Source organism: Sciurus carolinensis, chromosome 3, assembly GCF_902686445.1.
Source record: "Sciurus carolinensis chromosome 3, mSciCar1.2, whole genome shotgun sequence".
Lineage (NCBI taxonomy): Eukaryota > Metazoa > Chordata > Mammalia > Rodentia > Sciuridae > Sciurus > Sciurus carolinensis.
In genome coordinates, this window is record NC_062215.1 from 135,721,015 (window position 1) to 135,747,851 (window position 26,837).

The 26,837-nt window shown below is 32.5% G+C and overlaps 1 protein-coding gene across 3 annotated transcripts in view; it reads right to left on the reverse strand.

Moving 5' to 3' along the window:
- Positions 1-515: 515 nt before the first annotated feature.
- Tfpi (tissue factor pathway inhibitor) overlaps positions 516-26,837 on the reverse strand; it is a 73,061-nt gene continuing 46,739 nt past the window's right edge. The window contains exons 3-8 of one of the 3 annotated variants that reach the window (XM_047546646.1): positions 24,883-25,080; positions 21,706-21,744; positions 16,063-16,239; positions 15,399-15,494; positions 3,976-4,155; positions 516-2,898 (exon numbers count right to left, since the gene is read on the reverse strand). In XM_047546646.1, coding sequence (XP_047402602.1) covers positions 2,792-2,898; positions 3,976-4,155; positions 15,399-15,494; positions 16,063-16,239; positions 21,706-21,744; positions 24,883-25,080 — 797 coding nt within the window. In that variant the 3' untranslated portion in view covers positions 516-2,791. The other 2 variants (XM_047546648.1, XM_047546647.1) reach the window with 2 other exon arrangements.

Consider the following 26,837-nt stretch of genomic DNA (forward strand, 5'->3'; position numbering starts at 1 on the left):
ATTTATATGATTATATATGAAATGATTGATGTGCTATAAATGTAGTAAACAGAATATATAGAGATTATTAAGGTATAGTATTTTTTTATTGTAAACAAATGGGATACATGTTGTTTCTCTGTTTGTATATGGAGTAAAGGCATACCATTTGTGGAATCATAAATTTACATAGGGTAATGTTGTTTGATTCATTCTGCTTTTTTTTCCCTTTCCCCCCACCCCTACCACCCCTCTTTTCCCTCTATACAGTCCTTCCTTCCTCCATAATACATAGTATTTCTATGATGAGTAAGAAATCATAATATATGGATGTAATTAAATGGAGATTATTAGGTAATTGCAATTTAAGGAAGTAAAAGTAGAATGGAACTGTGGCAATAATTTTTTGTTTCAGGACTTTGTGTCATTGTGATACAGCATACTAAATTCAGTTTCCAGCATCAGAAGACAAAACAAAAATCCCCAAACCACCAAATATTTTTTAAATAATAAAAATTTCACAACAGTCAAGTTAATTGTTCAGTATCATAAATTTTACTTCTTACAATGTAAAAAATAAAATCATTTTAACAGTTTTCAGCATGACCACTTAATTTTGACTACAGAGAATAAACAAAGTAGGATAATGCACATATATGCTGTATAGTGTAATTCTGTATAAAATTCACAGTTATATATGCATTTAATAATGCAAAATAAAAGAAGACACTATCATGGTGGTAATTCTTATTTAAAATACAGTAAAAACAATATTCACATGCATTAAACACTGTAACCTATTTCAGTGTATGCTTTCTTGATTAAGTAATGAAATACTGAATTATTGCTGTAAAAAAGGATAATTTATGTCACCAAAATGGTGTTTATACGTCCCTGGCAGCAACGTGCCACACGACCTAAGGACACCTCTCTTATTTAACTATTGCTATCCAGGAACAGATGACAGCAGAACATGTTTCACAAGGGATTTTGATTTCCTGAAGTTTCAACCTCTGTAGCAAAGACCCAGTTTATGGCAATTGTTTATGTATCAAACATTCAAAATTATGATATAAAATTCTTAAACTGAATAAGTTGACATTATTTTGTGTTGGTATTCTGTACCACAGGATGAAAATGGTTTGTCATTGGATATCAGAACTTTTCACATTCTATCTTGAAGTACAGCAACTCTGAAGCTGGCATCAGCTGAACCCTGACTTCAGATGAGGATCCTGGAAGATCATATTTTTAAATATAAAATCAGCATAAATAAGCTGAGTGATTAAAGATATATTCAGTGAACAGTGAATATTCTTAACTAAATTATAGTAGTTATGAAAGAAAGTATCATTAGGTAAATCCAAAAATATATATCAAAATTAAATTGTGGGAGTGGGGGTTGTGGGGTTAAGATGTGGAGTGGTAGAGAAATATACTAAATTTCTGAGAAATTAACTCAGTATGGATGATATAGGATAGAGTAGAGAGTAAAAAGACTGGGGATTGGATGAACTTGATGGGAAAGGAAAGAAGTGATTTGGAGAGGATTTGTGGTTTAGTATATGAGGAAAAATAAAAACTCTAAATTGCATTCGAACTTTCAGTGTGAAGGAAGAGAGAGAATTATAATTCAATTGCTCAGGAAAAGTAATGAAACCAAATGGACAAAGTGGTTTGTTATTTCTAGATGACAGCCTCGAGTTTACATGTAAAGCTTCATGTGAAGGTTATAGAAGGTGGATGTCCAGGAGGCTTTTGAGCTGCCAAAGGGATTTTGCTCATTACAGTGGAAAGATATAAGTTTAGATATAGGATAGGGGATATAATTCCACAGAAATGTTAGTTAAAACCCTGAGTGAATAGAGCTGGGATTTTCTTCCTTCTCAATAATTTCTCTGTCACAAAAATAGCCTTTTTTGAGCACTAGTTACTGGTTGCAGTGTATACAGAGCCTAATGACTAAATACCGATTTCAATTTTTGCTATTTTGGGTGAGAGAAAAGTTTATCAAATTATAAAATTAGCAAGTACATACAAAAATTCATATCGTTGGCTATTAAAACTTTCCTTTTCCATAAAGTTTTTTCTTATGAACTATATTTAATACACAACTATTCAACCATTTCACTGATAGAGTGGATCATAGACAAAAGAAATTTTAAACCAACTGAAATCAGGCAGGCACATTATGCAGTTGACTGTTCTTTGTTTAAAGACAGCTTGGCTCAATATTGATGGAGGTATTGATAGCTACAAAAGGTGAATAAAACATGCCAAGTGATGGAAGCACAGGACAGAATTGTATTATTACTGGTGATTTCTAAATGTTCAGTTGAGTGATCTTTATTAGAATCAGGTGTTTTTAAATCATTTTAGATGTGAAACCCAAAGGTTGCTTGTTCTTTCAAAACTGCATTTCTGAATCTGGTCATAGATTATAAAAGATATCATCTCATAAATGATTGTAACGAATAAGTGCAAGTGTATTTTCAAATAGATGATAATCAAATTGGAAAAAAATAACCCAAGTTAATGTGATTAGTGGTATGATAATTTGTAGTTAAATGAGGAATAGTTAGGGTTTAAGTTATAGAATAAATTCACATTAGCTAGCTAATAAATTGTACCTAGAATAAGCAATTTAACCAGATTAGAAGAGGAACTCTGATACAAATGGATTAATAGTAGGTATAAGACTAGAAAATTACTCAATGAACATGTTCATTAAAAATATGTTAGCAAAGGAAAAAACAGAAGTCATAGTGAAATGCTTTGTATAAAACAGTAGAATTAATGCTCTCGTAGTAATTTATATCTTCTTAATAAAAACTTCTTCATATACTATTTTTACTGTCTGCTTCTTTCTTTTTCTTTTTGTTTTAATTAGTCCTTCTTTTGATATCCTTTGGATGAAACCTGCAAGAGGAAAAACAACATATTTATGAATGATAAGGAACAAAACATTTGATCTAAAACTTCTCAAATATCTTCTAATGTTGAACCTAAAAATGTGATTGGTTTAGCTAGGCACTCCTGTAATCCTAGCAACTTCTGAGGAAGGAGAATTGCAATTTTTTTAGACCAGCCTGGGCGACTTAGTGAAACCCTATCTCAAAAAAAATTTTTTTAATTGTTTTTTGATTCATTGTACACAAATGGGATACAACTTTCATTTCTTTGGTTGTACATGAAGTAGAGTCGCACACAGTGCGACATGTGTAATCAGACATGTACATAGGATAATGATGTTTCTCTCATTCCATTGTCTTTCTTTTCCCGGGCCCCCTCCCCACCTCTCATTTCTCTCTACACAATCCATCCTTTCTCCATTCTTCCCTTACTTCCTCCCATTAAAAAAAAGAAAAATTTAAAAATCTCAGAATGTAGCTCAGTTGTAGAGTACCCAGAGTTCACTTTCCAGTACTGAAAAAACAAAAGAAAGGTGATTGACTTAAAAGAAAGTCATTTTGCATATATAAGAGTTAGCAAAGATGGATAAGCATGTTTTTCTTTACTTAGAAATCCATGTTCAATTTATGTATCAGAGTAGAATTGTGGCTGTAAATGGTTGGTGGAATTACAGATGATTCTTATTTACATTTTCATAGTTTCTATGAAATATCATTTTATATTCAGAAAAAAATAGTATATATGTTAAAATTTTGTACATTTCAAGAAAGCTTAAATGAATTCTGGTAATAATTATTTAAAAGAAATTCTTAGTATTTAAGAAGCTAAAGAATAAAATATTGAATTTGTCTTAAATCAATTATTTTTCTATGATGACACATCAAGAGGAATTATAGTTATTACATGTGATGTAATCTAAATCTAATTGAAAGAGAATATTTATTAACTAAATCATTATAATTTGTTTTGTATAATAAGGGCAACTAATTTCATATTTTATAGATTAAAATTCATTTATAATTTCAATACAATTGCTATTCTAAATACAATTGGGAAGAATTAATGGGAAGAATATTTTCTTACCTTTTATACATGACCTAACACATGCTCTTTTAGAAGTAAAATTATTTTCATTTCCACCACATCCACTATACTTAAATGGGCGGCATTTCCCAATGACTGAATTATAATAGAATCTCTTTTCACTGGCTTGACACAGTCCTCTGTCTGCTGGGGTGAGACACCATGAGGGACCATGAAATTCTAAAAATATTAAGAAAACATGGTAAGAATTTGTTTGTAATAGTGAATATTACATGTGGTTTAAAAGTTAGTTTTGTGGCATGTCTATATAAACTAGTAATCTTAATGAAGAAAAGTAATACATTAATAAAATTCATGATTTCAAGTTGCTGAAAATGCCTAAACAATGGCAGGCATCCACAATACTGAGATCTTTTTCCAATGAACAGACACATTTGCTTAAGGTAAATGTATGACAACTCTTCATGGTCAAACTAGCTGTGAATGACCCAAACAACCACTATTTAACAACTTACCTTCTAACAATTTGTTAAGTATATGTATAGTTATACATATATGTTCAAATATAAAACTATCAACATTTACATATACTTTGGTCATGGATGTTCAACTCAGAAAAAATTCTGATGAGCAAAGTCTCATTCACCTCATTCATTATGTGACTCAAGCACTGAAGCTGGAGAAGAGATTTTTTTTCTCTTAATTAAAAGCATTCTGACCATGGTAAAGCAATCACAATTTCAAGTGCAGGCATTCAGGTGTAGTACGTTTTACATTTTAAGGAAGGAGCCCAGAAGAGATGTTTATCTCAGTAATACATTTTTCTGATGAATGGAAGCATTGGTTCTAAATGAGCTAAATGTAATTGAAAAGGAAGCAGCATTGCTTAAGCTAGTAAAATACAACACTGGTTTGGACCAGGCAGACAGATTGGTCTGTCATTGGGACTAATGATTTTTTAAAAAAGAAAAAAAAATGCAACAGGGTATATTAATAATAATAATAAAATCCCATTAATTTCTGTAAAGCAAAGAAGAGAATTGGTTTCAACTTAATAACTTCTTTGGGAATGTCTGTCAGTAATTGGAAACTGGTACTCTACAGTAGACTAGCTAAACTGCTTGATGTCAATCGGCCAATACATAGGTAAGTCGCTGAGTGGTGGTGAATCAATGTTAGAAAACATTAGTACCTTTGCCAGATGTGATACAGCCAGATAAAGATTTGATAAATGTCTAATGTTGTCAGAAAATAGAACTTTGAGGATCTAGTAACTAACAAAGATACATAGATTGTGCTTAAAATAAGAAGCAGTCCTTGGGTAAATGAACCCCAGATGAACAAACTTAAAAGCAAAGAAGTCAAATGGAGCAAAGTGAGCAAAATCTCTTAATTCAATAAATACATTTTGCCATCTCTTACTTTCTACATATTTAGGAGAGATTAGAGTGTTTTGATATAATAACTTGTGGAACAGAAAAAAAAAAAACTTTGGAACATATGTGAATGAGCAAATATTATGGGAAGAATACATGAAAAAAATGTTTTAAAAAGGTGATATTTTTGAGTAAAATTCAAGAACTATAATCCAGTTAAGAGCTTTATTTAGATTCAGGTCTTTGACTAGATATATAAATACTGCTTTTATTTATTTATTTTTATGGTGCACAATTAAACAGATTGTGACGTATTTGTGCATGCACATAACATAATTCAATCAGTTTATATCCCAGTAACCCCCTTGTCCTCTCTTCTTCCCCTGACCCATTTTCTATACCCTGCTAGTCTCCCTTCTAGTTTCATAAGATCCCTTTTCCCTCTTTTTCTCTCAAGTATCCACATGTGAGAGAAAACATAATAACTCTTGACTTTCCAAATATGGCTTATTTCACTGAACATGATGCTCTCTTTTCCATCCATTTTCCTAAAAATGACATAAATTCATTCTTCTTTATAGCTGAATAAAACTCCTTTGTGTATATATGCCACATTTTCTTTACCCACTCATTTGTTGACAGACACTTAGGCTGATTCCATAACTTGACTACTGTGAAATTCACTGCTATAAACTGCTATAAATTCCCTGTATATGTGTATCTCTATAGTATGTTGATTTTCATTCTTTTGAGTAAATACCAAATAAACAAACACTGTTTTTAGAGAAACTTCTAGGATCAATAGAATTAACATTGTTCAAAATCATGTAGTATAGACTTATTCATCCTAAATATCTGCTACTTTTTATTATTGGACAGAGCATTTGCCATCTTAAGTCAAAGTTAAGGTGCATTTGGTGAGAATGTGTTCTAAACTTTCTATGAAATATTGACATGTCCTATCACTCAGATGATTTACATGAGAGAATTCTATCAATCTAGGAGAGGTATGTTGTAATCAGGTCTAACTATTGTATAACCTATTCCAGTGAGTTCCCTGTGGATTATCAACTTTCCACAGCATAGAAATATAAAATGGTTATCAAAACCTAGCATTCAAGCCAGCATCTATGTTCAGAAAGAAAGCAAAAAGAGTAGAAGCAATTTCCACAATTAGATAAACACAGGAAAATGCTATTCTCGTTTTTTTTTTCAGCAAGCACTCAGATGGCTTAATTCTATTTGTATGACAAAATAATACAATTTATACGTCAGTTTCACTTTAGCATTGTGTACATAAGATGTACCAGCCCACAGTAATTTGCGGATGTACTTGTGAATGTACTTATAAATTTGCTAAGAATGTGCTTCTTAACAAATGTTTATTATATCTTAGTAGCAATACCTTCCCTAAAGTCCCTTATTTCAGGATAAAGAGAGTTTTCTGGTGACAAAGTGCAAACAACTCCTTCTTACCCCCTAATACAACATGAACCTTTGAAAGTATTGAAAACTGAAAGAGGCAAGTTCTGATCTTGCTTAATGCATGAAACAAACTCATCTAGTCATGTATTGGTTGAATTCAGTAACTTTCAGTAGAGGAGACTATAAAATGACCCTTGCTATTTTATCAGTATGAACAAAATAAAGCCCTAGACTCAACATAGGTAGAAAGAGAGCAACAGAAAAGTCTAGTGTTTCTAGACTGGGTGACCTAAAAGGTAGACTATTTTTATAATATTATGAAACATCTTCATAGAATAAATTATAATTGCTTCATAATTTATTATTTTATTGTGAATTTCTTTCACTTTGACTTTACTTAGAAAAATCCCTGAATGAAGTTGGAATTAACTACGCCTACAGATTAGCCAGCATCTTGGCAAAAAAATCCAAGGTGGAAAACAAAAGAGGTTCTGAGAAGACCAAGCGTCCATCTCTGTCTTAGCATGTAAGATAGGCATCAAAATCATGTATTGATTTAAGTCCTTCCTCCATCATTTATTGATTTAAAGCCATCCTCTGTTCAGTGGGTACACCTGTAGAGAACAAAGCCACCTTGTACTTATAATTATGCTTTCAGTCTTTGTTATAATTTCTATGATGTAGAAGACACACAACTTTTGTTGAACTGAACCGAAATTAGTACATAGAAGTGTACCCTAGGTCATAAAATTGGAAAGACAAATTTTATAAGTCTTCTGATTAGAAATAAAATCTAAAAACATAAAAAATATACTTGTATTTCAAAATTTTTGTTTGAAGTTTACAAGAGCTATATGTTATTTCAGATAACAATATGAAATATATTAAAACACTTCAGTTGGAGATTACAGATATTTTTATATTAAAATTATAAATAACAATGTTTTCAAGTAATACTCCTTAATTATGTCATTACCTTTTCTGCTATAAACCTGAAATTGAACTAGGTCATTATCATCATCAAAAACAATCTCAAAAGTTAGTACTTCTGAGCTCGTCTTTTGTGTTAAACACTGGATTAAGAATTTCGTGTTATAAAAATATTCACAGATATCCACTTATAACCAATGAGGAACTGAGGCTGAGAGAAGTTGTATGATTTTTTTTTTTTAAGGTCATAGAGTAAGTGGAGAAATACGAGAACTGGAATTTAAAAACACACCTTTCTGTCTATAAAGTCAGTGTTCTGATTATAACCATTATGGTGTTATTCAGTGAACTAACCTGAAAATTAAAAAAAAAAAAAAATATGGGCAAAGATGTTTTAATGATTTTTTTCAGCTAAAGAGAAAGCTGTCATAACTTCTCCCTCGTATCTTATCCCCAAATTGCCTCTTCACTGAAGTGTAGTGTCCAAAGTGTCCTAGATGTGTCTTACCCATAATCACATGCCAGTCAGACTGATCCATTTCATAGCATTAGCTGTGAATGAAAGCTAAAAACACCACTCTGTGGTGTGCCTTTAAAAGGTAGAGTTGGGATTTTCCTAATGAACAGGTTTTATATCAGTGCTTCTCAAATTCGCTTCTGCATTCAAGTAGATAAAGGGCATTCAAAGAATCACACACAACACAGTCACATGGACTTTTCTAAACTAATTCTATCTCATTCATAACCTGCCCTGTTACTGACAATACTATACTAAATTCATATTTCAGTGAGAATCTCTTTCTCTCTTTCTCTCTCTCTCTCTCTCATTTTGTAGCAAAACATGTCTTATCAAATAAGTAGTAGTAATTTATTTTCTAATAGTTTAGATTGTATTACTCTGTAAATAAATTTTGGTCAATAGGTGTATAATGGTTATAAACTTTAGGAGTTTACACTTTAGAAGCTGTGATTTTTCTCCTTTTAAAAGTATATTCAAGCTGAGAAACTCTTCTCTAGAGGACTGTTATGTCTGGGACAAAAAATATCTTTGGTTGGACTCAAGATGGCCCAGGAAGAAAGGGGTTAGAAAGGCAGGCATTGGTCACCTAGGGTGACTGCATTTGGATGACTGCGATTTTGGCAGGGATGAAGTGCTACATTTTTGTTTCTTACCAGCACTCCTGCCAGGAAGCAGAAGGTCTGATGGATGCTCTCCAAAAATTATCTATTTTTGGATAACTGGTTTGCCAGAAATTCAGCAGGAGGCACCAGATTTACTATGCGGGAATATTAAGATTATGAGGGATGTTTTTATACTTCTTGGTTAGAGAACGTATTTGAAAAGCAGGATACTTTGGAATTTAGGTAAGTTGTGGTGAAATGGGTTTTTTCCTGCCTTGTCTGCATGCTCATGATGGCTAGGGTATGCAACTGAGTATGTGATTCTTTGGGGTTGTTTTCTTCCCAGAGAATTTCCATAATCATGAATTCCTCTACAGGTAATCACAACTTCAAAAAAGAGGCCATGGGAATATTATCTTACAAATCTATAAATCAACTCTATCAGTGCTGGTGTTTGGCTGTCGATTAAGTCCTTCATCAGTATAATCCTCTTCCAGAAGGCCAATGAAAACCAAAAACATTTTTAATGTATTTATATATGCATATGTATGTATATGCTTTTATTTGCTTTCTATGCCACTTTTCCACACATATATGATTTCTGGCCACTAGGTCATACATATAATACAGTCAGGAGAGAGTTTCAAGTAGCCAAATGGTCTTCAGCATGACATCCAATCATTCGCCCTGGACTTGGCAGCTGGCACAGAGCAATGTGGCCCTGGATCAAATACGTAGGTGTTTCTTTCCTCAGTCAGAGAGCAAGTGCCAGAGACTGGGTTGGCAGCAGGCTTTTGAAGTCTACCCAAAGATGATTTTTTCCAAAATATCATAAAGTTGATGTAGTTCCAAGGCAGCTGTTAAGAGTTGATGTATAGAAGCAAAGGGGGCTGTGAGATAGGAAAATAACTCACTTTTTCCATGAATGGTCAGGTCCACCCCAAAGACCCAGAACCAGTATGAATACTTGAGAATATTAATTGTTCTTTGCTAGTTAGCAATTTACCAGTAAGATAGTGAAGGAATATATTAACTATGCATGTAAATGTTAAAACTTTATTAATGGTATGCTATCAAAGACATCATAGATACTATATAAATATTAAGAAATGTCAAAAACCCAAATATTAACATATTCATAAAATGCTATCCAACGCTAATAAGAACATGGATACATAAATGCAGAAGGCGATCAGAAACACTTGGTAAGTATGATCAGTTTTCTTCCAACCATCATTTGTTCTTTCTTTTGTAACTGTGGATCACAAAATTAATAAACAAAAAGTGTAAGTCATCTGTCACATGCTTAACACTGGGTTAAATGCTGGGGGAAGGGGTAGGCTATAAAATGTATAATACAGCATTTTTCTTTCAAAAAACTTGTAAAATAGTCAATAAGACAAAGCAAACACAATATCAAATAGTACAAGCATATAAAAGAATCACACTAAGAAGCCAGAGGAAAGATGAAGAAGGCTTCTTTCTTTTTAATGGCAGTGAAAATCAGTTTAGATAAGAAGATGGAAGGGCCAGTGAGTGTTAGGTGAGAGATATCACATAGAATATCATGTGGACTGAAAAGTGAACAACTTGTGTTTAATGATAATGAATAGAGCAATTTCAATGGATAATTTTTATATTTAAGGGATAGTAAGAAAATCTGGAGTAGGTAGAGAGCTAACAGATTATGCAGATAAGTTTAAATCAACTAGATACAGTTAAAGAAACAAAGAAAGAATGTATGTGTAAGGATTTTTTTCATTTTTCTTTTGCTTTTTCTATAAAGAAGCAGAGATGGGAACTTTCTGATAAGCTTATCAGAAAATCATGGATGCACAGAACAATAATAGTGATGTCCAATAGGTCATACAAAATTCATCTTATATTTGACTCTCTCTTCATATATATGTATGCATAAATACATTTAATTGACCTATATCAGGTATCTGATTTTCTAGTTTTATATATAATTAAAATACATTAAATAATAAAACATTTTATAGATTAACCAAAATGACAGTTCAGCTTTTCTGCCAAGGCGTGTATATTTAAAATAAACACATAACTTAAACTTTTTAGTATTCTTTTTCACTGTCAATAGTCTCCCAGTTTGGATTTACATTGTTTGAGTAAACTAAACAGGGCTTGGAGGGATTCACAATCTGAACAAAATAAACCAGAAAATTGAAGAGGCAGAAATGAATGTCTCACTATAAAAAGCAATAGAATTTAATGAATGACTAAGAAAAGAAGTAATCAAAATAAAATTTCAAGTGTTCAAGCTGGAATAATAGAAACAAAAACAGTGGCAGAACTTAGAATATGTGGAGAGTTGGAAATACTGAGAAGGTGAAGACAAATCACACAAATAGGCTTTATTGGGTTTTGAATTCAGATGTTACTTTTGCATACCGTGATCTAATTAACATGTCTGAACTGGTTCTTTCCATACATAGATTTATTTAGTTATAGTGTGAAATCTCCTTTAAAAGTTTGTTGTGATTTTGAGACAATATATTTCCCGAGATGTTAATCTGAATAATTAGAATTTTTTAAGCATCTGAAATATCTATTTCTCCTACAGATGCGAGCTTACAGAGTTTTTTTTAACAGATGAGAAACTAAGAACTGGGGAGTTAACTGTATTTCTCTGAATTACATGGGGAATAATAAAATAATACTTGGTAAAGTATCAGGCATTGTCCTGAGAGATCTGTACATTGACCATTACTATAGTATCCCATGCCCATTATACATGGAAGATAAGACTCTGAGTGATTATGAAATATTTTAGGGTCACACTGTTATTAAGTGTAAGAGCAGAGATTAAAACCCATAGCTTTGAGCTACAATATCATATGGTCAATCACAGGGGAGAAGTGGAGAAGAACCAGTTGTGATGGGTTTTCATTCAGAAGATTTGCATAAACTGCACTCATCTAGAGAAACTGCTTTAGAATTATTTCTCTCACACATATAAAAACGCATTTGTTGTAACTAAATGGATATCCTCTTAATTCAGCTGATCAAATAAAGTCTCCACTTGTTCACTTGTTCTCTGGGATGCTTACAATTTCTGTCTCTCTGTCTCTCTCTCTGTCTCTGTCTCTCTCTCTCTTTAACTGGGAATTAAAATCAGGTATGTTTTGTGTTTTGCTACTGACCTACATCCCCAGCCATTTTAATTCACTCTTTCTTTCATTCTTTCTCTCTCTCTCTCTCTCTCTCTCTCTCTCTCTCTCTCTCTTTCTCTCTCTTTCTTTCACCGATCTACCTTTCTATTTATCTACTTATTTTGAGGCAGGTCTTGCTAAGTTGCCCAGGGAGGCCCTGGACTTGCAATCCTACTGTGTCAGCCTCCCCAGTTGCTGGGATAAATTATAGGCATGTGCCACCACACCTGGCTTACAAATCATTTAAAAAATGGTTTTTAAGGAAGAGTAGGGCACAATCTTTGGAATCACCCGTATAGCCTGTTAACATTGAAATGTAAAAAAAAAAAAAAAACTAAACCTCCATTGTACTTAACCTTGAGTCAAGAGAGACTACTGAAAAAACATATTCTCAAATTTACATACATTAATATAGTAATTAAGAATAAATAGAAACTTAAAAAATGAATGTACCAAGATATTTTCTAGTAACCAGTAAACACTAAACAACATTTCTGCAAGGTTTTTTTAGTATCATGAAGAGAAACATTTGAAATTATATTCCACTTAATGAATAATAATTAAATTTAGAATATTCAAATACTCTAAGGATTTTTATTTAATGGAAAGGATTGTTATTTAATTCTGTTTCTGTTGCTATAATTCCTTCACATTGAGTTGAAACTTTAAAATTTACATCTTTTCAAAAAAAATACAAAGATCCTTACACATTTGTAAAAAACTTTGAATAATAAGGTTTTACCTAAACCAGAATTGAATTTTCTTAAACTCTCACAAAATGTATTAATGTTATTGCAAGCAGTGATGGATGTAATTTTTTTGAGCTATTAAATTTGGAGATCTTTATAGATCTCAGCAAGACCCTTGGATGGAACAGGGAAGGGATTATCTTGGTTTTCCACGGAGAGGAGGGATATCTGCACACTACCTTCTGCATCCTGCATAGGGCAGCTCAGGGATCATGTAGGTCTTAGGAAGAATAGAGCCCTGATTTCATCACCAAGATCTCCAGGCTAAGCCACCATTAGTATACAACTCTCAAAGTAGTTATTTTAATATTGTTTCATGATTTGGATTAGGAAGAGTGCAAAACAAAAGACAAAGGAAGAATTCATTATGCTTCTAGAGAAAGAGGAAAAAGTATCAGAGTGATTGTTGGAATATAGATTTTTGAGGCAAATACCTACAATCAAAATTTTAAAAGTTTTCAGAACAAATGAAGGAAGCATTTGCCTTAATTTTAAAGGCATTTTCTGTAAAAATATATTTCAAATGTCTATAATTTTAAATAAAAATCCTTATTTGTATTTTCTTTTAAATTCATATTGTCATTTTTTTATCGCTTTCTTAATTTATTTTATAAATATTTATTTATTTGTTACACTTCAATATGCATCTTCATGAAAACCTAGAATGGACATCTATTTAAAGCCCATTGAAATTACTTTCTCATGCTTTTCTTCTTTCCACTTTTGTCTTGGTAATGTATTAGCAAAAAATCATGAATTTTATGCTTCATTTAACACAGAGGCAAAACTATCCCCTAAACTACTCTACTTATTTTAATGATAACTGACTGAGTATCTCTACTTGAATTGGTACTGAACTCAAAGAGAAAATACTTAAATATTGAAAACCGATTTCATACATTTATTTGTAGACATATTGTATCACACACATCTTTAGGCCTGTTAATTTTAGGCCTGTTACGTTTAATTATAAACTCTCACATCTTTTAAAACAATAAATTTAAAATTGAATATGTGATATTTAAGTGCCTAAAATAAAACATCTTTAAAAGAGAGAAAGCTGGTAGAAATAAACAATGCAATGAAACCACTTACTTTTACAGATAAAAAATATAAAACACGAAGATACTCATTACAAGCAAAGAAATATTTAAAAAATAAAACTTCAGTCCATCTGGTATTACATACACTTCCCTGATTATAAAATCAAAGTCCTGAAGACTGTTTGAATTAACTACATCTTTCAACTCCCAGTGAGAATTTTCATTCCCTTTATGATATCTTATGTGTTACAGCAATGCTCGAATACCTAAGATTTAAAGAATTTACTAACCTATGAGAAAAATCATTCTTTTCTGAAGATCTCACAACAAAAACAAACATTTTGCAGGGAGATAGCTAAGCTTTAGATCTCACACATTAATACTCATTAATCAGGAGGACAGGGAAGAGTGGGGATGTGGGCATCAATCTGGAGATCTGAATTGGGTGGGACTGAAGGGGTAGGTCTGTACAGACACAACCTGATTCTCACATGAGAGTGTTTCAGGTTCTGAGAATACATGAAATGTTCCTGCTTGGATCTCATGTCACCTAACACTTTCCAGTCCTTTTATAAGCACGTTTCAAATTCTCTGTGACTTCCAAGGTGTGGTTCTCAGACTGAAGCAAGTCACAGGTGATTGGGTAGCTGTGGATCTAAGCTGACATTCACGACCCTCATTCCAGATAACTCTCAGGGAACCTTTGAAGCACTTTAAATTCATCTGGACAGAATTGTTATTTGTTTGCCTACTAGTTTGTTTTGTTATAAAAATATGGTATTTTTATTATAAATACCATCTAATTCTGACACATGGCCAGAACTCCTGGGCCAAACTCTTATTTATTTTTATGCTAAGGTTGTAATTTTAACAGCCATGGGAACACCTGCATACAAAGTTTACATTTGACACATTCACAAGGACTGCTTCTAAGTATAATCTCCAATCTCTGAAAGAGCCTGTGATTTTTAAAATTTAGGCAGGGCTTTATACTGTTAATTTTCAGCATCTTAGGTTGTTTCTAACTGTCCAGATATTTGTTTTCTGGTTATGTTTTCCAGTATTTTCACTATTTTCTGAGCTAGATCTATGTTCTGAGGTAATATTTCCTATATTCTTTTAAAAATCTAATAAATATGCAAACAGGGTAGAATCCAAATGAGAATCCCGCAGAAGTCCCAAAGAAATGTCTCTCTAGAGTGTCATGCCCTTTGGGGATGATTACTAAAACACTTTTTGTAACCTACCCTCTGACTAATACCAGAGAATTTGCCCAGGGCCAGTGCTCAATTTAGACCACCTTTGACATGCTGCTTTCAATACAATGATTTATCATCATATAGTGAGGCTAATTCCTGGTACTAGTTTATAAGATAAAATTGGCACCAAATTAAATATCACACGAAAGTTTTCATGTGGTACATAAAAGCCTACTTCAAAGTGTACTTTAAAAGAGATTAGGAAAATTATCACTTTTATAGGATTAAAAGTCTTATACTCTTGGAATCTCAGTACTTTAATGTGCCCATTATTAAATAACAAAAGTGGAATTTATTTTTTTTAACTAGGAATACTCCTGACACACAATCCATTTTCACTGTTACCATTTTAATATTTTTCTGAAATAAAAAACGAGAGTCTTACCCCAAAGGCTGGGAACTTTGGTAGGTTGGGAAGTCACAGAGATATTGTTTTTAGAATCAAGCTGTGTTCTATAATCATCCACCTGGAAATCATTTGCTGGAAAAAGTATAATCCATTAGAATATGGAAACATTGCACATTTTTATATTTGTACACATGAAGCAAAGCAGAATTTTACTCACATTGTCATATTAAATTAGCAAATACTGAATAGCAAATGTAGCTCAAGGTAATTTTTCCATGAGGAACTTTGTATTTCTTGGTGAAAAAAACAGTGTAACAGTTAAGTCATCTCCTTAATAGATTTAACCAGCAAATAAGACTGATTTTAGGTGACTGTTTCAAAGTTACTATTTGCTCTCAAATTTTGATAAGAATAAACTATTTCAGCAGGTCTACAATTATGCCAAAATCAAACTACAATATTCTGTGTAAAGAAAATTAAATAAAGAGAATATGAAATCTATGGAAATAGTTTAAATGTCTTAATTCTCCATGCTTTGTTTAAAAACCAAAATTGGCAGTGAACTTCTTTCAGATCTGACCATTATAATACTATCTTCATTTACATGGCTAAAACAAACCCTGGTCTGAATGTCCTCTATGATGCCTTATTTTTAAAGGATGTCTATAAATGGCTTAAAATGAGATGGAAATGAACTTACATACATCCTCACAGGTGTTCCTGCATTCTTCCAATGATTCAAAGTTGTTTGGATTGCCCAGGCACCCACCGTACTTGAAACGCTCACACTGTTTTGACTGATTGCTATAAAAATACCTGGTAATATAACCTCGACAGATTCCAGCATCTTCTTCCAAAAAGCAGAAATCTGGCTTTTCTAGAAATTATGAAAATATCAGAAAGCATTTTGGGTAAATAATTTAGCTATTTTCATTAAATTTATAAGTAACTAGCTGTTATTTAAGGACTAAACATTAAAAATAGGACTGGGAATATAGCTCAGTTGGTAGAGTGCTTGCCTTGCAAGTACAAGGCCCTGGGTTCAATCCCCAGCACCACAAAACATTAAAAATAATGATAAATACAAATGTGACTTTCCTGGAAACTATATCGTGTGCAAATTATTCACCATATCTATTGTGGTATTTAGAGTAATGATTACACAACAATTGTCAGACATATTCTTTATAATTGGCATTTCAAGCTCTAAATTTCTCATAGTAAATGAATAGAGAATTAACTCTCTTTTTTATGGATTGAGAGAGTAAAGGATGTGGGGTTATTTTATCATGTGCCACCCTTGTTTTGGAAGTACAAATTAGCATGGTAAATTTTGGTTTAATTATTTCTATTGAGCTTATGTGCAACAATATTAAGGCAAGGTCTATGAATCTTTCATGCTGAGGTGTGGAGTATCATTAGGGAATGCAGTACCATGTATTGCTTCATTAAGAATGGCTTAAATTTTAAAATTTGGAAAAGGAGATTTGAAGGGTACGGAAGCTTTCATGGTTATTCTTAGAAGTTCCTGAATTCTTATGCTGAAATTAATATCTGTGGTAGGTATGACATCCTCCATTGCTGCAACTTTTCTTTTCTTCAAGCACTGGAATGATTCCAACAGTGCAGAGAGAGAAAGGAAATACATGTTCAGGGATTGAAGAGGCTTTTGCAAAAATCTAATACCACTTCTTTGATAGTGCTCCAAACTAGGCTAAACACAGCTGTCACAAAAGTTGTGATACCGTGTTCTACATTACAAGTTCTTTCTACATGCATACTCTGTAAAGAGAATTTAGTTAATTCTCAAATGTATTATGTTCACAAAGCTCATTGGTCTTGACTAAACAAAGCTCCAGTTTCTCCACTTTTTCTTGTAACTCTAGTACCATAATGCTTAAATGTTGCTTTTATATCATACAGCAACTTGCTCTTCTATCTCAGGGAAGCAACACCCACCAGTGTTTTACTATGAAAAAAGCAATTATTTAGTAATGTTATTGATCTCTACAGTAGTTGCAGATCTGGAGCAGCAATCCCCTATTAAAAAGTGTTCTTTTTTTGTTGTTGTTGTTTTTTACATAAAAGTCCCTATTTTAATATGACTTAAAATCAATTATTTATAAATTCTAAATGTACCAATTTGAAGTTAACTCCAAAAGTTTTTTAAAGTAAATGTTAGTATGATTTCCCTATTTTATCCTGTTTTCTAGAATATTTATTTAAATGGACAGCTAAATTTGTATGTACTTACTATGTGCAACATGGTGCCTTGCCTCACATCTACATGCTGAAAATCAATATGCATGATTTCCCACAGTCACTATTTCTGTACTGAGGACACTTAATGCCCTCCTAGCACTAACTGTAGCCACCATGCCGCAAGGTAGACCTTTTGAAAATTTTCTCCCGTCCAACTGTAATTTTGTGTTTTTCTTTTTTTTTTTTTGACAGTATCCATCTTTTTTTTTTTTTATTTTTTTACATTTACATAGGGTAATGATGTTTATTTTATTTTTCCCTTCCCCTCACCCCTCCCACCCCTCTTTTCCCTCTACACAGTCCTTCTTTCCTTCATTCTTGCCGCTCTCCTTAGCCTAACTCTAAACCTAACCCTAAACCTAATGCTAGCCCCTCCCACCCCCCCATTATATGTCCTCATCTGCTTATCAGCGAGATCATTCGTCCTTTAGTTTTTTGAGATTGGCTTATCTCACTTAGCATGATATTCTCCAATTTTGACCATTTGCCTACAAATGCCATAATTTTATCATTCTTCATTGCAGAGTAATATTCATTGTATAAATATGCCACAGTTTCTTTATCCATTCATCAACTGAAGGGCATCTAGGTTGGTTCCACAATCTGGCTATGGTGAATTGAGCAGCAATGAACATTGATGTGGCTGTATCTCTGTAGTATGCTGATTTTAAGTCCTTTGGGTATAGGCCAAGGAGTGGGATAGCTGGGTCAAATGGTGTTTCCATTCCAAGCTTTCTGAGGAATCTCCACACTGCTTTCCAGAGTGGCTGCACTAATTTGCAACCCCACCAGCAATGTATGAGTGTTCCTTTTTCACCACATCCTCGCCAACACCTATTGTTGCTTGTATTCTTGATAATCACCATTCTAATTGGGGTGAGATGAAATCTTAGGGTAGTTTTGATTTGCATTTCCCTTATTACTAGGGATGTTGAACATTTTTTCATATATCTGTTGATTACTTGTACATCTTCTTCTGTGAAGTGTCTGTTCATTTCCTTAGCCCATTTGTTGATTGGATTATTTGTATTCTTCGTGTAGAGTTTTTTGAGTTCTTTATAGATTCTGGAAATTAGCGCTCTATCTGAGGTATGGTTGGCAAAGATATTCTCCCACTCTGTAGGCTCTCTCTTCACATTTCTGATAGCTTCCTTTGCTGAGAGAAAGCTTTTAAGTTTGAATCTATCCCAGTTGTTGATTCTTGCTTTTATTTCTTGTGCTATGGGAGTCCTGTTAAGGAAATCTGATCCTGAGCCAACAAGTTGAAGATTTGGACCTACTTTTTCTTCTATAAGATGCAGGGTCTCTGGTCTGATTCCGAGGTCCTTGATCCATTTTGAGTTGAGTTTTGTGTAGGGTGAGAGATAGGGGTTTAATTTCATTCTATTGCATATGGTTTTCCAGTTTTCCCAGCACCATTTGTTGAAGAGGCTATCTTTTCTCCATTGCATATTGTTGGAACCTTTGTCTAGTATGAGAAAATTGTATTTATTTGGGTTTGTGTCCATGTCCTCTATTCTGTACCATTGATCTACCTGTCTATTTTGGTACCAATACCATGCCGTTTTTGTTACTATTGCTTTGTAGTAGAGTTCCCAGAAACCCCTCCCCCATCATCTTGACCTCTGATAACCACCATTGTACCCTGTTTTAAGGAGGTCAGCCTTTTAAAGTTCCATGTATGAGTGAGAACACAAAGTGCTGGTTTGTTCTGTGTCTGACTTATTTACTTAATATTCTCCAAGTCCACCCATGTTGTGGCAAATGGTGGAATTTCATTCTTTTCTATGGTTGACTAGTATTGCATTGTGTATAACATACCACGTTTTCTTTGTCCATTTATCTGTTGATGGCCACTTAGGTTCATTCCATATTTTGACTTGTTGTGATTAATGCTGCAATGAGCATGGGGGTGTAGCCATCTATTCAACTCATAAATTTTATTTACCTTCTACATATGCCCAATAGTGGGAATGCTGGATTATATGGTATTTCTATTTTTTCTAAACTTTTGAGGACTCTCCATATTGTTTTCCATAGGGCTGTACAAATTTACATTCCTAATAACAGTGTTATCTTTGTCTTTTTGATCATAACCTTCCTAATTGGAGTGAGGTCAAATCTCGCTGTGGTTTGATTTGCATTTCCTTCATGATGTCTGCTGTTGAACATTTTTTTCACATAAGGGAAGTGAAAGAATACATTCAATTATTATAATTTTGATTCGTTTTAATCAGTATGTACTTACAAAATTTTAAATAATATTAACAGAATGTATAAAAGTTTTATGTTTAAGAGAAGTATGTAAAATATTGCTTATAAAGAATGGAAAATTAAGATAAATTTATCCTGAAAAATAATGAACAATTCTGCACCTGAAAGTTCATATTGTTCATATGAGGCCCCATTGAAATACATGAATTTATTTTAGGGCAAGGTTGAAAATGCACATATGTAAAATAATTCTTCTTAGACCTAAAATTTAAAATACAGTTATATAGCAAGAAATTATTTTCCCATGTCCTTAGATAAATAAAGTGCCATTTTTTTTAAAATTTGCACACACATTCTTGCTCTAACTTGAACTTAAAATCCAGTGGCACAGAATGTAGATTCTAAGCCATATGCCAACTTTCATAAGCCATAGAATTCCTAATGTGAAATTTTGTTTGGGCCTACATCCTTGGAAATTGCTTTTATAAAACTTTTTCAAAGCACTGCAATAAATGTCTACTGTCTTCATTATTATTTCAATGTTAAGGGTCATGCCACAGAGTTAACTTCAAGTTGATAGAGGTCTTCCTTACATATTTGCTTTAGCATTTAAGCATTTTAATATTCATGTGATAGAATTTTATTATCCAGTTTCCATGCCTCTTATCAATATGATTAGTTTCTGAATTATTAAAGACATTTTATAGAATAATTTTATAGTAAAAAATTTACCTGCATTTTTTTTTAAATTATGTTTTTGAGAAAGGGTATTAATGTTTCAATGTTGGTATTTCCTTTTATTAAAATATCTTCTTTTACTTGGTAAATAAAACACCCTTTCTAAATATGCTGTGTTCTTTGATATTACAGACCATTAAGACTTCATTTACTTAAAGTAATATTCATTACTTTCCTACAAGAAGCAATTTTTCTAAATTATAAATAAATACATATTTATGTTGCTTATAAAACTTTGCCATCGAATTTATAGACTGTGATTCAAATTTTGGTCAGTGAGTTAAATCTGCAGAATATCAATGAGTTAAAAATTTTTAATTCTCCCACACACAATTAAATTGAAAAATGAGCTTTGAATTTTGTATTCTTTCATGTTCTGAGTTAATAACTTGTTCTCTTTGTTTAAAGTTTTTCTCATTTAAATGTAAAACTATAAATCGTAACTGGAATATTTAAATATAAAATATTTAATAAAGTTTCTAGAACTTTATTAAGTGGAGATTGTTTTCTTTTTATTTTTCATCTATTTCTAACATTGTTTCTAGTCCTGCTATGATATATAAATATGAATATATATATTCATATTTATATATGATAAAAATTAATCAATTCTTGTAAATATTTATAAAAACTAAATGACAAAATCAAAGATGTGCATGCACAGTAAATAATGCTACAAAGGCAATTATTAATTGCTACATAGCTCCACTGTTTTTTGCATATAGAACTATTGACTCAGAGACAAGCATCCATTCAGGTAAAGACTGAATAAAATTTGCTAAAGTCACACAGTGCTGAAATTAACAAGGGATTGGAGATTAAAGCAAGACTGGCAATACCTAAATCACTATTGGAAAATGTTAAAATATCATGTGTGGTTCTGGATTCTAAGTGAACTAACACTAAATATAATGTTGCTTTAGGATGAGAGCAAATAAGATGTTTGGAACCTATCCCACCAAATATCATGTATCTTATTTCTAATTTTGCATCAAATCTACTGAAACAGAATACCATTTCAAACATCATATGGATTAATGATCAACCTTGTATCAGAGAAAACTAAGAACTGAATATCTAAATGCCTTTTGCATAAATTCTACTAATTTGTACGTAAATTAATGTTCACCTTTTCTCAATGTCTTCCTTAGAGTCTTCTTTGGATAACCTGCAATAAAAACAATACATGTATATCAATTGCAAGAGTTTATAATGTAATATTATGAGTTTGAATTTAACAAACTAGGACAACATAATATTACCATTTAAGTTATCTTTACACAGGATTCCTTAATAATTAAAATTCTGTTCACTTTCTTCAAAGATTATTTTTCCAATTAATATAACCACAAAGCTGCCATATTTAAGAAATATATTTTAACAGATAGATTAAAAACATAAAATGAAACATAGTAATGGTGTGTTGTTTTGACACAAGCATAAGACATTTGAAGGATGTTAAACATATCTTCTCAAACATAAATCATTTCTTTAGAATGAAAACTTTAAAAATTCTTTCTTCTCGTCTTTTGAAACATATAGTACTTTATTTTTATCTGTGGTCACCCTGCTGTGCAATAGCACACTGGAACTGCTTGCTCCTACCAAACTGTAACTTAGGATCCACTGATCAACCTTCTCCCCGGCTTTGTTGGTGTCCCCCACCTCTGGGAACCACCATTCTACTCTGAACTTCTATGATATCAACTTTTTAGTATTCCATGTATGAGTGAGAACATGTGGTGCTTGTCTTTCTGTGCCTGGCTTATTTCACTTAACACAGTGATCTCCAGTTCCATTCATGTGGATGCAAATGACAGGATTTCATCTGTGTGTGTGTGTGTGTGTGTGTGTGTGTGTGTGTGTGTGTGTGATTGTGACTGATATGCTTCATTTTAACAGTTTGTTTCATTATCTTTCGGTCTACTGATATTTTCTTCTATAGGGTCTAATCTGTTCTTATGTACAACTAGAAAATTTATTACTTTATATATTATATTTTTCAGGTTTAGAATTTCCATTTAGATATTTTTCTTATTTTCCAGTTTTCTCCATACTGTGTTCATGCTTTTTTAAAATTTTGTCACCTTTATTGTTTCTGACTATTTTAATTGAGCCATTGCTTTCTCTTAGTTATGCATCATAATTTATGTGTTTTTTAAATGTTTAACACTATTTGCAAGGACAGATTATAAGTTTTTAAAATTATCATACTATTGGTTGATGGATTTTATTGTCTTAATTTAAAGAAGAAAGTTGAAATTCCTTTTGGTGGGTAGTTAAGTCACTTGAAGATCAGTTAGATGCCTTACGGTTTGTCTTTAAGCTTTTTTGGGGCAAGTCCAATGTAGTCTTCATTCTAGGTCTAATTTACTTCTATTATTAAATTAAATACTACATAATTTTCAGTTATGTGGGGCATCTGGGAACTGTTCTGTTTATACATTCCTGGTAATTATTTTCCCAAACTATTATTTTCTCAAATACTTAGACAAACTCGGAGGGAATTCTATCCAGATTTCTGAGTTTTCTCTAACCCTCTGCAAATTCATTGTCTCCTAGATATTGTTGCTAAAACTCCATTCGCCCCAGCCTCCTAATCCCAGGTCTCCATCTCCTTGAGTCAGAGAGTCTTCGGTGCTGGTTTTGGGTATCCCCTACCCCTTAACAGTGGTCTAGAATGACTTCATGCAGAAAAAAGGGTAGATTGCAGGACTCATCTTGTGTATTTCCCTTCCTTCAGTGATTATAATCCTGTATAACTTTTGAAAACAGTTGCCTTATATATTTTGCACAGTTTTTTTTTTTTTTTTTAAGATCTTTATGTTAGAAATGAACGTCAAGTTCTAGTTACTACATCATGGCTCAAGATAGAATTCTCTCCTTAGGTGATTTTTTTAAAGTCTAGCAGCATTTTTTCTATATGTCAGCTATAACCCAAATGGTATCCTACTGTATAAAAAGCACAGGGACTCATACAGTAATATCAAGCGAACTTTGAAGAGACAATGAATAAACGAGGACAAGAGATTTACATTTATTTGTGTGCTCATTCATTTTTATGTTTTAAAAGATTGTAAGCAGGGCTGTTACTAATGACAAATTATTATATTTGATAACTTCTGAGGAAAAGAGTAACTTTTGCACAATGTTGAATAATAAGACTTCTGAATTGGGGAAGAAAGGAAAAGAAACAGATATGCCTTTCAGAGAAAAGACCCGTTGATGAAAATAAACAGACTGAAAAATAAAAAAAGAATTATCTGGGTGCTATGGTGCATGCCTGCGGTTTGGGAGGCTGAGGGAGGAGGATCATGAGTTTGAAGTCAGCCTTAGCAAAAGCGAGGTGCTAAGCAACCCATTGAGACCTTGTCTCTAAATAAAATATAAAATAGGACTGGGGATGTGGCTCAGTCCCTGAGCTCAATTCCCAGTACACCACCCCCAAAATAAAAGATTAAAAAGAAATGGGTCAACCAGGACTCTGACTAAGATACCCAAAGACCAAGAGTTATTTTCAACTCAACATAGGATACTTAATCCCAACACTTATGGGAGAAAATAATGTACAGACATCTGTTATCACTGAAAAATAATCTAGCAATCACAAATGCCCATGGTACTGAGGACCACTGAGCTGCCTGATCTGTGCTAGTGACATTCCTAAGACATCTATGGAGACAGAATGCAGAGCTGCTGCTTTGCACAAAACAAGGCATCTAGTATTACTAACTGAAGATACTGCCTTTATATATAGCACCACTGTTCAGCCAATACAAAGAACATGCCATGGGGGAATGTTGTGTTAGAAACTGGGGACATAAAACTGACTCAGATTATTTGGCTTTCATTTATCTTGATATTCCGAAGAATAGATTGTGATGAAAACATTCTAACATTTTTACCAGTTTTCCAGTTGGTACCTTGACAGCCTCAAACTCAGTTTCATTGTCTAAAAAGAAGACAGCTGCAAGATCATTGTGTACAACTAAGTCAACTCAAATAACAGTTCTTTTCCTACCAGCTCATAGCTACTAAGGGAGGCTGAATTACTTGTTTCATTGCAAGTATAAACCTGTCCTATGAACTTGAGTGTTTTCTTCTCACTCTACAATATGGAAGAGTAGAATACAATAAAATAGGCTTAATCAGCTTATAATCATAACATGAAAACTAAAAACATCAGTTGAGTCTGAAAACCAAACATGTGGAGAAAAAAAAATATTCTTTGACAAAGTTAAAATAATATTCCATTACTTTTTTCTAAGACTCCATAGACACAAAGGTTCTTGGGTCAGAAACCTACCAACTGCACATTTTTCTTTGCACTCTTCCAAACTTTCAAATCGATTCTGATTTCCTTCACAGCCCCCATAAACAAATTCTTCACATTGCTGAGTGAGAATATTGAAAAAAAATCTCTTCATCATTGCTTTGCATGGCCCATCATCCGCCTTCAATGCACAAAATGAATGTATCAATTTCAGTGGTGGCAACTTAGTACCTACAAGGTAAACATGAAAAAATAAAACATGTAATGTAAAACAACATGGAGTGTTCTAGCAGAACCATAATAATGTTCTCTCCTTTTCAATTCTTTTTAAACATATTCCAATTTTAGAGAAAGCATAACAACAATAGAGCAGGCACATAAAAACCCATGACAAGTTATTTGGTTATTCAAAGGGTGAAGTTAATAAATTCACTAAATGAGATTCATTTCATCAACTGTTAAAGTTTAATATTCACCAACTATTAAAGAAAAACACAGAGTATTTTTCCTATACTTATGATAATAATGATTAGCTAAATCTTTACCAGTTTATAAAGATGGAATTCAACAGTGATTATAAGGCAATCTAAGAGAATGTGTTCACTTACTTAAAAAGAAACTTCTTCTTTAGACTCAGGTTTTAAAGACAAATGCTAATGGACAGTTTTTTGAGTTTTCCTCCCTAATCCATAGTTGTGCGACATTTTGCACATGAAACATATTTAATAAAAATGTTTAGTAATGTTGAAAAGTTTAAACAAATCTTTGTTTTAAATGAATTGAGGAAATTTTTTGACCTTGAGTCATAAATTTGATTTCTAAATATTTACTTATTTTTGTCATAGGAAAATTTCCCATTGTGGGAAGGAATATTCACAAAAAAGGAAATAGTACAATGTTTAAAATTTGATTTTTATCAAGTCCATTAATATGAACAAAGACCTAATCCTGTTTATAGAATTTACCAGTGAGATAACTTGAAACTTATAGTTGGTTGGGGATGGGTTGGGGATCTGGTGGTCAAAGCATAAAAAATTCAGTTAGACAGGAGGAATGAATTCAGGAGTGCAATTGTACAACATGGTCACTCTAGCTGATAATACATTTTCCTATTGAAAAATGCTGAAAGTGGATGTAAAGTGCTATCACCACAAAAACTGGTAACTATATGAGGTAAGGCATAGATTAATGAGCTAGATTTAATCCTTCCACATTGCACATATACTTTAAAATGTCATGTTATACACAGTAAATACATATGATCTCATTTGTTATTTTTAAAAACTGAAAAGAAATAAGAAAAAAAAAATTGTGATTGGTGAAACCAAACACTGACCAAAGAATGCTATAGAATACTACTCAGGTATTGTCTATGTATTGAGTATACACACACACACACACACACACACACACCACACACACACACACACACACACACACACAGCTTTCTATACATAAGTTTGCGTTTTTATGATGTTTGATATATATGACAGTGATTATTTGTGAACATGTGAATTTTATCTCAAACTACTAATGCAATCTTTAATTTACAATTTTTGGAACACTATTTTGATCTATTTGATAACTGAATTGTTTTCAAATGAAATAAATTGAACTAATAGAAATGATAGAATAATAAATTTTTTAGAGCCTAAATTTGATGATGAACAAATATACACAGGACAGAGGATTGTTATGATAAAGTAAAACCTTCAGCACCAAACACAATTGTCATGAAGTCCCTTATTAATAAATGATAACATTGGTCAAAACTTTAACTAAAGTTTAGTTCTATGTATTTCAGCATTTGCATTTTGCTTCAGCTTTTCTGGGTTTCTGTTCAATTGGTCAAACAAGTTTTGTGTTTGTGCCCATAGAGTTTTTTTTTGTTTGTTTATTTTTTAATACTGGGGATTGAACCAATGGGTGCTTAACCACATCCCCAGTCCTTTATTTATTATTATCATTTTTTAAATTTTGAAAAAGGC